A 12,733-nucleotide genomic window follows, 5' to 3' on the forward strand; every position below is an offset into this window, starting at 1 on the left:
TACTTTTGAAAGCTCTAACTGTGAAAAATGGCATGTCTTCCAGAATTAGTCTCTTCATCACAACTCTTTTATATATCAGTCCAGTGGAAGATAGAATCATAGAGATGGTCCTGGTGTACTTAATCCTGCTTAGGGGGGGGCTGAACTTGAGATCCCTTCCAGACCTACATTTCTGACATTGTTCTGATATTGTCCATTAGTTTGTGGTATTTAAACATTATTTGCTTTATTAATTTACCTACCATGTCTATGTTCTGAAGTCTGCAATGAGCAGTAAGATCATTACTAGCATGTGTATTTATTTATATATTACACACACAAATCTACATTAAAAACAATTAAGGTCGCAAAATCAAGAACTAAAAAATACCAGCATTAAAGTTGCCTGTTTGATGATCTTGTTTTTCACAAGACCTCTGCTTCATTCAATGCACAGGACTTTTTTATTCATATTGTGGCCCCATTCCTTATTTACTGGACACCATATATTTATTTATACACTATTTATTTTGTTGATTTTTAGATTTTTGGTTGAAATTTAAGTTCAATCAATTTTTTATTTAAAAAAACAAATCAGACAAGCCCCCTTTATATTTAGATACCATATAAAAACTTGAGGATGACCCTAGTGCAAAGACGTCATTCAGGAGAACTCTTAAGATTTTCACCTATAGAATTAGATATCCCTCTAAAATGTAGTTTACATTAGATGGGGGGGGGGGAAGCCATTCACTCTCCAAAATTAGGGATGTGAGTATCTTCAAATATCAGCTTCTCACTGTACAACTCAAATAAAACAAACACTACAATGTAGGGTTTGTTAGCATTGTAGTTGTTTGTATGCCGTAGGAAATTGAAATTGCCACAAATCCTGCTTCAGTGGTTCTGCTGAATCAGTTTCAATATCCTGCTGCACCAGAGGAACAAAGACTTCAGAGGAGCAAAGGGACAATGAGTGGGCAAATGTTACACACCTGCTGCTGGAATCCTAACAAATTACGTGGTTTTGTATGGGTTGCCCAGAACATCAGCTGGAATTTTAAGATAGTTTCTACACCTTTGGAGGGCGTGTTTTTTTCCTGTATATAAATATATATTAAAAGTGCAAATCAGAATGAGTAGGCTTAAATTTTGGGCCCATGGAACTTGACCATAACTCTCTATTTATAATCTCAGTAAGTGCATCCTTCTAAATTATACACGCTATGCTGAATTCACCATTGAATCTAAATAACTCTGATATCCAACATGGAGTTGTCTGTACAGTCTACACATAAGCTAACCTAATAAATTGGGGTTAGGAAGAAACTTTCACTGTGGGCAGATTATTATATAACTGCCTACTGTAGGGCTTTTTTCATGTTCCTCTGAAACAGTTTCTATTGACCTTTTTGGGGGACAAAATGTTGGACTAGATGGATAGTTGGAGTGATCCATAATCTCAATTCCAATGTACCTCTCTTCCCGATTATATTTTAGGAGGGCTGGTGTTACTATAGAACATTGTTAGTAAAATATGAAGATATTAACTATTGTTATGTTTTAGGCTGGAAAAATGTGTGGAAGCTAAAGAAGAACTGGAGGCAGATCTTTACAAAAGATTTATTCTTGTGCTCAATGAAAAGAAAGCAAAGATAAGAAATTTACAAAAGTTGTTAAAAGAAGCTCAGGAACCTGAAGAGGATACAACACATGCAAGGTATTTGTTAATTTGCCCAAGGTATTTGTTGTCGTGCCTGACACATACATAGGTTTCATTTGTATTTACTAAGTTTTAATAGATGGTGGTGTAACCATTGTTTCAATGTAATAACAATTAATAAATCATCTTTATATAGTTTCTTTAGATTCTAAAGGCTTCCAAGTGCTCTAAATACAATATAGTAAATATACAACAGGACACTTCACTCATCTCTGAAGAGCAGCCAACTTTGGAATTTACTCGGGGAACTCTTCAGCAGCCTGTGGTTACATGAAGCAATAGTTCAGGACAGAAACAACACCATATTGAGTTGAATCTGCAGGAGGAATGTCAGTTGGCTGGCACTTCAAACAGCACATGCCCCATCATATGTAATGGGGTGCTTTGTTAAATGCAGACTCAAAAGGAAGAGTAAACTAGCCACTACCTGGGGTGTCACTGAATGTCTTGTATCTAAGCACTGACCAGGGCTAAGTTTGTGAGTGGTATGGCTTCAATGAAAGGTGTTTAATTAAAATTGAATACAGAGATTTACTTAACTGTAAATGTTTCCTAAAATATTCAAAATTATTTCTTGGTGTGGGGTGGGGGTGGGGGTAGAAATGGATAGTGTTTTGTGTCAGAGTACAATTGATTCCCGGACCCACTCCAACCTGCCTCCACTAGTTCCTCAAATTTCTTAAAAACTCTCTTCTTCCAAAATGCCTTTCCTCCTTAGAGAAGTGTTAATAGTGAGGTGATTGGAAATATTTACTTTTACTTAGAAAAAAAAATCCAAACCAAAAAAATCATGGAACTGCCAAGAGACACACGTTAAATCAATGACATTGTTTTAATCCGGTCTGACCTGACTTCCTTTTAGGACATTATCTATCTGGTTTGTTTATCTAAGTTGTGAACTTCAGGATAGGGACCTAGTATTGACCTCTGTCTGTAAAGTACTGTAGAAATAGCAGCTATGTTGCAGGAATAGAAGATGGAAAATTACCTTTCTGTTGTTCTAGGGATAGCATGGCTACAGTCCAAACTGCTGTTGAAAGAGAGAGAGATTATGATGGCAGCACTGATGATGAAAGTGAAAATTTCTCACAGCCCTCTACATTAGCATCAGGTAAGATAGACTATGCTGTGCTTATTGGCGATATTGTGAGTAGGCCAATTACTTTACATGAATAAACTATAATGAGGATAAACCACTACCTGACAAATTGCTTTGTGACAAGCCAACTTACAAGCATTAAAAAAGTAGTCCTCTATTGAAGCAGAGTATAATGCTGACATTTCAGATTAAAGAAAGGAAGTTTTAAAAAGCATGTAGTGTAAATGAAGGGAAATGTCATTGTTTATGAAATGACAGATTACATACTTTGCATAACTAATAGCCATTTTTCAGTTTGTGAACTGTCAACAATTACATTTTAAATTCCAGGAATCATTATGAACACGTGAAGATTGCTGTGATTTAAAATGTAATTGCTAACAGTTCATGGTCTGTTTTTTTTTTAAATGGTTTTAACTTCAGTCAGGAGAGTTTTTTGTTTTATTTTTGTATTGAACAAATGGAGCAAAACTATTTTTATAACATCCAGAAGAATTTATTGAAATTTACTGGGATGCTCTTAGCCTCAGGTAGTTGAGTGTGAAAATTAAGTTGATTAATCTGCCTAGGACTGGAGAAGCGGGAGTACATTGTATAGGGATTGCCCATTTCACAATACGCTGTATAAAACTTTGCATCATACGAATTTTTAGCTTGGTGTGCCAAATGCTGTGTGTGCAACTCTCTGTAGAGAAACTGCCTTACACTGACAGGTACCACATACTTAAGGATTTCCCTTCAGGATTATTGGTTTTGTATGGTTTCTCTCACCCAAGCCATTTATCTCTACTGTAGGGTAAGGTAATCAAAGAAAGATAAAAGCAGTGCACATGCTTGTTGTCTTCAGTGGGAGTTGAGGTTCTCAGCACCATAACGTGATTAGTCTCCAACTCTGTAGTACGGGTGTACAGGTTTTTTGAAGACCTTCTAACACAATTGACATAGATGATAGATTTAGAAAGTAGCCAGCCTTGTAGCATGCATTTAAGTGAAGAAACAATGTGAAGTGCAGACATTATCCAAAGAAATAATTTTCTGTTGACCAGCTGGTAGTGGTAAAGTATCTGTTTAGTAGATAATTCTTTGCTTTCAATCTGTATTTCATCAGTGGCACAGACAATGTCTTGAGGAATCCTTCATTTAGTAAAATGGCACGGAGAAGGGAAAGGATTTAAGTTATCAACTTTTTGCTAGATCCAGTAATAATGAAGCTGCTAGATAGCATTTTTATGACAGACATCTGTGTAGCATTTCCTTTAACTGCCCAGCATGAGAGACTGAACTTGATGCCTGAATTTGTAGGGAGAATAACATGTGCATAATCTTTTGAGCTATGAAACATGTTCACTCCATTTGCCTGTGACAGTGAGATATATTCAGAATAAGCAGAGAAAATCACATGAACGTAATGTTCAGGTAACAAACAAACAGTTTCAAAGTCAAGTTTTTCATAGTAATGTTAACTCTGTGACACTGAACATCTAGTAAGGTTGGGGCAAATAATATTTCCTGGTTCTGGGCACAACAGGTTTCCTCCATACATGGTCTACCCTTCCCACAAGGAAGAAGGGTACATATGCCTCTGCAGTATTTTCCTCCTTTCCCAGTGCCCTACTCAGGCCTTTTCACCTTTCCAGGGATCTATGCTGGGGGATGGTTGGGGACTGAATGAACCCTGGGGAGGAGGTGAGTGGTTCAGGGATGAGGTTTGGGGAGAGAAGGGGAAGATGCACACAGTCCACCTTCAGGCTCCACAGACCTTAGGCCTAAAAGATGATGCCATCCCAGACTGTATTATCTTCTCCTTGTAACACCCACTCCTTGGAGCAAACAACACCTACGTTTATTTTTTTAATAATGTTTTCTTTATGTTTCCTGTGTAGTTGAGGTAGAATGTTGCTGCAGCACTGTCAAGGCTCCTAAACTGTTACAGCTGCTTAGTGCTTCTGTCCTTGGAGCTCTGGTATTATCAGCACTAGCAGAGGGCGCAGACTGCTAATTCAGCAGACCTCGATGTTGTTCCTAGGGAAAGACCACAGGCACAGTTCAGTGACAAAGGGACTTGGGAAGGTTTATTGTCCTCAAGGCACTGTCCTAATGACTCGCAAAACTTGTACAAGTACATTCACCCATGAGTGCCCCATGGCAAGGAGCGGCACAGACAGCAGTGGTACTTTCTGCTGTCCACTCGGCCACACAAAGAGCTATGGCAAGGTACACCAACATTTATAGATTGAGACAAACAACTGGGATAAACAAGTTATGTAGCACCTTGCATATTTCATGGCATTTGCTTTTACTTTCTCTTGTCCTGATATCTTGGAGAAAACATCCCTATTCACTATTCTATCAAACGATCTTATCTTGTACTAGATTGGGGTGTATCTATACTAGCCTTCTGAAATATATTTATGTAAATATCTAGTGACTAGTACTTCTTAGGAACACCGATGTTTTAGCAATGTTAGAGGCAACTTTGCTAAGTTCATGTATCGGACGGTGAACTTGTAAGCATTTGCTTTAATACATGACCTGACTTTGGCTCACAGCTTGTGGTTTAGGCATCAGGTTTTGCACCAGGCCCAGTGCTCCAGGCTCTCTGTCTCTCTATTACATCCTGTTCAATTATTTATTTATTTATATTTTCCTCCCATTTAGATCTGGAATTTAACATTGCATGGGTAACAGTAGAATCACAGAATAAAACAAGCTCCTGTATCTGATCTTGCACAAATTCATGTGAGGTTTGTGTCAGGGTCCCTTCCATGCAACAGTTTGATACCCTGTAGAAATCTAGGTCTTTCCATTGTTTGCAATAAAAATATTGGACAGTGCAAGCCTACATGATCTATAGAATATTTTATAACTGCAGTGCCTAATTCATGGCTCTTGGCCAGCATCGACAGAAATATCCAAACATTTTTCCTCAAATGTGCACACCATTAAGTTAACACTTTGTGTTTTAAAAAGTGACAATTACGGTTGGATTAGAAGGCATATTAATATAAGGCAAAGAAACCTCAGATATATTTGAGAAGTATAGCTTCATAAAACATTCTATGTTACTTCTAGACTGCAAAAATATATCCACTCATTTGTCCCTGGTGAGTGGGAAATGTACCTGGAGAGTTGGTGAATGTAGCAGACAGAAAATGAGAAGAAGATAATCAGTTTCATAAGGGCTCAATAGCTTTTGAGCATCAGCTGTATTATACAGACCAGTGTCTTGAAAATTTCACTGTGGTGCTACTGCAAAATGCTCCACCTGTGGAAGAGAAGACTTAAAGTCTCCCCTTCCATTGCAAAGCACTCCAGCAGTAGAAGAATGAATTTCTGTTTTACTTGCTGTTTCTGAAGTGCATAGAATTCCAACTGCACCCAGGAGAAATTTACAATATCATTGCCATTGCTCACAAAGCTACTAAGTCTCAGTGAATGTGATGAGAATCTGGTACCTTACTGACTCAGTGCTAAGGCTGCCGGTGTGCTGAGACCACTGCCTATGATGGTGACCAATATTGTCTCATTGTTTCCTGGTATTCCCCCATCTGTCTGTCTATTCATCTCCCTTGTCTGATACTTAGATTATAAACTCTTTGGGATAGGGACCACCTTTTGGTTCTGTTTGTACAGCACCTAGCACAATGGGGTCCATGACTAGGGTTCCTAAATGCATGGTAATTAAAATAATAAATTATAATAATATATAAGTACATGGATGGTGCAAGCTCAGCCAAGGTAATCTAGAAGAGATGTTGGTTGGAAAAAGGAAACACTAAGTTGTTGGCTATATTTCAGACTCTGTCCTCTAAAGGACTTAAGATTAAGTTTTAGTCACGGATATTTTTAGTAAAAGTCATGAACAAAAATTCACAGCCTGTGACCTGTCCATGACTTTTACTATATACTCCTGACTAAAACTTGGGGGGAGGGGCGGCGGCGGCACGTGGCCCGGGACCCCCACTGGTGATGGGTGGGTGCGCAGGCAGTGGCCCAGGACCCCAGCTGGTGATGGTGGAGGAGGTTTGTGGGACCAGCAGGCTCCCTACCTGGCTCTGCACCTTTCCCCTCCCAGCAGCAGCAGATGGGCAATGGAAGCTGCAAAGCCGGCGCTCTGGGCGGAGGCAGCCCACAGAGCTGCCTGGCCACACTTCCACCTAGGAGCTGAGTGAGGGGGATGTTGCCACTTCCAGGGAGCCCCCTGGGTAAGTGCCGCCGTCTGCCTAACCCCATCCTGTGTCCCAATCCCCTGCCCCCCACCCCCACCCAAACTCTGCTGCTACTGAGCATTGGGCCGCAGTGGCCTGAGATTGCCCCAGCAGCGGCTGGTGCGACTGGTGCCTGAGCTGCACTCTGGCCAGGCGCACCAGCCACTGCAGAAGTCATGGAGATCACGGAAGGTGACTTCTGTGAGCTCTGTGACAAACTCATAGCCTTACTCATGATCAACAAGGTGATATGGTCTCAGCGTCTTTTTGGACTCATTAGTGCTCCTAGCAGATAGCAACAGTGGTAAAGAAAAAAATGCTTTTTTCCCCATCTTTTTGCTTGCCAAGAGACTGTTTTTTCTCTGATTAAGACCAAGTGGTCAACTTCAGGTTGTACTATCATCATACACTCTACTAGAGACTGTGTAGGCCCACAAGGAAGCTTCAGCCCCTTCCAATGGGCTCTCAACCTTTCCAAACTCCTGAACCCCTTTCAGGAGTCTGATTTGTCTTGCGTACCCCCAAGTTTCACCTCATTTAAAAACTAGTTGCTTACAAAATCAGTCATAAAAATGCAGAAGTGTCACAGCACACTATTGAAAAACTGCTGACTTTCTCATTCTTACCATACAATTATAAAATAAATCAATTGGAATATAAATATTGTACTGACATTTCAGTGTATAGTATTTAGAGCAGTATAAACAAGTCCTTTTCTTTATGAAATTTTAGTCTGTACTGACTTCGCTAGTGCTTTCCATGTAGCCTGTTGTAAAACTAGGGAAATATCTGGATGAGTTGATGTATCCCCGGAAGAGCTCTGCATACCCTCAAGGGTACACATACCCGTAGCCAACCTTCTAGACACAGACAATCCAGAGCACAACATAACTTGTCAAGCACTCCTTTGAACTGATGCTCCTTTGAACGGAAAGGGAAAGTTCAGATCTCTGATGGTGCTGTCCTATTTAGCTGGTTGTGGAGGAAATGAAACAATAGTGCACTGATTTATAGTGTAAACACAATCTCCTTCACTAGAAGGGCTAAATATTTTTTTGGTCTGGATTGTGAACCCCTTACTCACATTGCGGAACTGCTACTCCCATAAGCAGAAATCAGAGAACCTACTTATGGGAGTAACTGCTTCACATTCTGAGCAGGGTTTACAATCATGTTTAAATGGAAGCTTATATTCTGCAGCACACAGGCAACTCTCTGGAAAGAACCTGTATCCACTGAATCCTCAGATTTTCCACACCTGTAAATTTCTATAGAATTTGCTTATAAGCACACATTTAGAGGTGGTCGTAATAAACTAAGGCTAGGTCTACACTAGGGGGCGGGGTTTGACCTAAGATACACAACTTCAGCGTAGCTGAAGTCGGCGTATCTTAGGTCAATTTACCTGGCCGTAAGGACAGCGGCAAGTTGACCGCTGCTGCTCCCCTGTCGACTCTGCTTCTGCCTCTCGCCACGGTGGAGTTCCGGAGTCGACAGCAGAGCGATCGGGGATTGATTTAATCATGTCTACGCTAGACACAATAAATCAATCCCCGATAGATCAATCGCTTCCCGCTGATCCGTCGGGTAGTGTAGATATACCCTTAGTCTAATGCCCAAAATAAATAATAGTGAGCATTGTGCCATTTTCCAGTGTTGTAAAGTGCAAATGTTTTCAGCCCTCTCGCTCAGGTTCCTATTTTGGGGATTACATGTTGTGCCTTCTTGAGGCTATGGCCCTTTACATTTAATTAGTTCTTTTGTGTAGTCCAAGCCACCAATGACTTGACGCTGCTGGTTATTAAGCTTTGATCTAAGTTATTAAAAAAATGTCTATTATAACAGCACCCAACTGTGCTGCTGCTGCTAAAATGCCGTCTGTCAGGGCTTCTCTCTTAAAGCCTATTTTAAGGAGTTTAGAACTTGGTCATTTTAATTCATTTCAAGCTGAAATGATTTCCCCTCCCTCCCCCCCTTCCCCACCCCAAAAAAAAAGATGTAATTGGAATTGATTTGGCCTTTCTTTTCTTTCTTTTCTTTGTTTTAAATGAAACAAATCAGATTTTTCTTTTGTGATTTTAGATGCATTTTCCTTAAGTTGTAGTGAAAATCAACTTTCTACTGTAACCTGACATTTGGAGGCACTTTGGGTTTGCATTTGTAAAGCTGCTTCCCATCTGTGTAGTACACCAGGTCTTTGATTCAAAATGCATACACAGTGTTCTTTCACAAACTTGGTATTTTTCTTTCACAATCCTATTGTTCCAAATGTTGCATTAGGGAAGGAGTTAATATAAAATTGCTATAATAACATTTGAAAACAGCCTACTCTGCATCCACCTGTCACTTCTATTGCAAATTCCTTATTATATGGATATTAACATTGTGGTATAATTGCAAGTCCTAATCTCTGAATGAGCTCTTGCAGTCTGTTGAATAAATCTACTAGAACATCAATAATTTGCAGAGATGACTGAAAGAACCATTGTGGATTGCTGAATTTTATGAGTAAGCAAATAAGCAAAATAGTTAATCACAACATGCATTTTATTTGACAACATTAAATGTAGTTGTGACTACATTGGTTCGTATTAGCAAATGTTCTGTAGTATATTTTGTAAAGCTTAGTACATTGTTGTGATGACCCAGCATCTCACTACAGCAATTGTAAAGCGAAACCGTAAAGTTTTGAGCGACAAAGAATTAATGGAAATTTTTGAATTTGTCAGTTTATTCTATGCTCTTCCCCAATGCAGTGAATGAGTAGTAAACCTGGAAGAAGGTGATTTATTCAGACCGCTCCAAAATATCTGTCTAATCTTTCTAACTCAAGTACTGTAGTCCAATTTTTATAGTTCATTTGCTGTAGAAGCCCTTTAAAAATAAGAATAGAAGAAACATAACGATAAAGATAAATGTTGGTATTGTGATGCACAATAGGTGATATATATAAAACTTCATTCAAATGTATATGAACTCAAAAGCCCCATAATACATACAATAATTATAATAAAGAAAATTGTTGTATACAAAGGGCTTCATCCAAAGCCACGGAAGTCAATGGAAAGATTCCCTTACATTCACTTGGGTTTAGATTACATCCAAAATCCATTAATGTGCTTCAACTTTTTACTGTATAGCTCATTTTACTGTTTTTGAATTTAAGTTCTCATCCATGATGATAGGTTCTCTCATAAAATTAGTTCCCTCTTTGTCCCAAGGATTATTAGTTCTTATCCTCAAAGAAGCAGCATGTACATCAGTATGAAAGATGTTGACAGTGAAGTACTGAAGTAGATAAATTAAATTTTTAAAAGAAAACTTTAATTAATGTCAGTCCTTAGTGATGAAAAAAATCCACAGGAATGGTTTGGCATGATGCCACAGTGCACTGGTAACTGCCATTACCAGACAATTTCTATCTTTGAAAAGCAGGTACAGTGTTTTCATGCTGGAAAGCCTGGAAGCTCTCTTTCGCCTTCATGATGAAAAGCTCTCCGCAGGGCATTTTCCCTAGATCTGCATAACATGACATGCACACACTCAAGGTTGGGTGCCAAAGCTTTCTAAAACATTGTGAACGTGGAAAACGGGTTCTAAAATAAAACAGTTCAGCAGCAATAAATAACAACAAAAATTGCTACTCTGTAAAATTCATTCTAAATTCATCTTCTGTTATACAAACTCCTAGCTATTTCCTATTTGTTTCTAGGGGTAAATATGACATATTTAGGGTGTGCATTTCTGACTAATAAACAGAAGTGCTCCAAGGAGAAACTGTTTCTTCAAAAACCTTGTGCCAGGCAATCACACATTATATTTCTGTATAACAAATCTTTTGAAAACCATCTACTGATGAGTAACCTTACAAGAAGGAAGTACTTTTCAAAATTGGCGTTGTCAGCAGCGGCTTTATTAGTATTAGCGCTTTGACTTACTGTATAAATTAAAAGGAAGAAAAGACACAAAGCCAAACCAAGAGCATCATAAACTCCCCATTCTGCTTTTTTAAAATCAGAAAGAGAAATAGAATCAAATGTACGTGATACTGAGGAAAGAAATGTATACATGGTTACTTATCTGTTCTGTTTATTTCATTCAAGTCTCACATATTCAATGTGACAAGTCCAAAGCCTTTATTAATACTGAAGAGTTAATTCATGAGATTCCAAGCTTCACAAATTACATGTGGAAAGGCAGTTTGGATTTATCCCAAAACATTCTCTGGTATTTGATAATATGTATTCTAGAAATTGGATATCTTTCACTAAGGATGAATTAAATCTCCGCTTGGCAGGTATATGGTCAGACAGAATGATAATATAGGTCTGTACATCCTGAGCATTGCTAAGTGCGGCTTTAGAAATTGAGAACCTAGCTGTGTTTGAAGAATGATGGGTATAAGGCAAAGTATGATTACAGGCAGGTGGATTAATCTTTCTGCACATTCCCAACTCAATTCATAATTATAAATTAATTAATGTTTTTTTCTTTTTTCGGAGATGGGACTATGATTTTAAAAAAAATTAGGTACATAGAGTTGGACACCTATGCGAGCTGTTGGATATCCAAAATTTTTGAAAATCTAGTCAGTTACTGAGGTGCCTATATAAGGAATGACTTTAGGTACCTGGGTTTTTTTGTTTTTAATTTGGCCAGGGCGTTTTGAGTGTCGAGAAATGCAGAACAGGCACTACTTTATAGAGAGACAGTGTCTATCAGCTGCACTCCAGATTACACAGGGCATAATTTAAATAAAGTGGGATAAATTAACATATACGTTTACATATGTTAGTACTTCGGAGTGTAATATGTATATTTCTCAACTATCGTGTCTCCAAGGTAAGAATATTTTCTAATAACAGTAAAATAAATATTTCCCAATGAAAGACTAGCTCCCTTTAACAGTTGTATAGTTGCCAGCATAGGCTAAACAACCTACTTAACCCATTTTAACCTTAAATTATTCTAGCAGAAGAGTATATTGCAGTCCTGGGGCTACTTATTCCTCAAAATGTTGTATCTTTATGTGTCCAATTGCTTTCGTATATCAAGAAAAAAGTGTAACTAATTAAGGTTTTTAAGCATAAAAACTAAAGCAAGAGATGCCAACATGTAAAATATGAATAAATAAAAATAGACAGTTATTCTCTGTTAAAAACAGTTGAATTCCCAATACACCTCTTCAAATATTAACTTCTTCAATTATATATAAAACCTTCAGTTATTTTACATACACATTTTATAAAAACTATCATTAACCAAACATTTCATTTGTAACGTTATCACTCCCATTTATATCAATGCATAAAAGTATTGCTATGTGGCTCTTAATTTTAAAAAAGAACTTCCTAATTCTGATGGTAAGGAATACCTTTGAAGCTTTTATTTTTCTCTTTAAGAATTGTATAATAAAAACATGAAGTCATTTCCCAGAAGGTGTTTTAAAAGAAACGTGTCACTGCCAACACAAAGGGGAAGACCTGGAACACTTCTGTGCAGGGCCGCCCAGAGGATTCCGGGGGCCGCCAAAGTGCAGCTTGGTCTTCGGCAGTAATTCGGCGACGGGGGGTCCTTCCGCCCCGGAGCAGAAGGACCCCCCGCCGCTGAAGACCCAGAGTGGAAGAAGCTCCGGGGACCCAGGCCCCGTGAGAGTTTTCCAGGGCCTCCGGAGCGAGTGAAGGACCCCGCTCCAGGGGCCCCGAAAAACTCTCCTGGGGGCCT

The 12,733-nt window shown here is 38.8% G+C and overlaps 1 protein-coding gene across 6 annotated transcripts in view; it reads left to right on the forward strand.

Annotated features, from left to right (window-relative positions):
• XRCC4 (X-ray repair cross complementing 4) overlaps nucleotides 1–12,733 on the forward strand; it is a 283,845-nt gene that overhangs the window by 148,082 nt on the left and 123,030 nt on the right. For all 6 annotated transcript variants that reach the window (XM_045020686.1, XM_045020685.1, XM_045020687.1 and 3 more), the window contains 2 exons: nucleotides 1,547–1,699; nucleotides 2,707–2,813. In XM_045020686.1, the coding sequence (XP_044876621.1) occupies nucleotides 1,547–1,699; nucleotides 2,707–2,813 (260 nt within the window). The remainder of the gene's footprint in view (nucleotides 1–1,546; nucleotides 1,700–2,706; nucleotides 2,814–12,733) is intronic.

This window comes from Mauremys mutica, chromosome 6 (assembly GCF_020497125.1).
Source record: "Mauremys mutica isolate MM-2020 ecotype Southern chromosome 6, ASM2049712v1, whole genome shotgun sequence".
Lineage (NCBI taxonomy): Eukaryota > Metazoa > Chordata > Testudines > Geoemydidae > Mauremys > Mauremys mutica.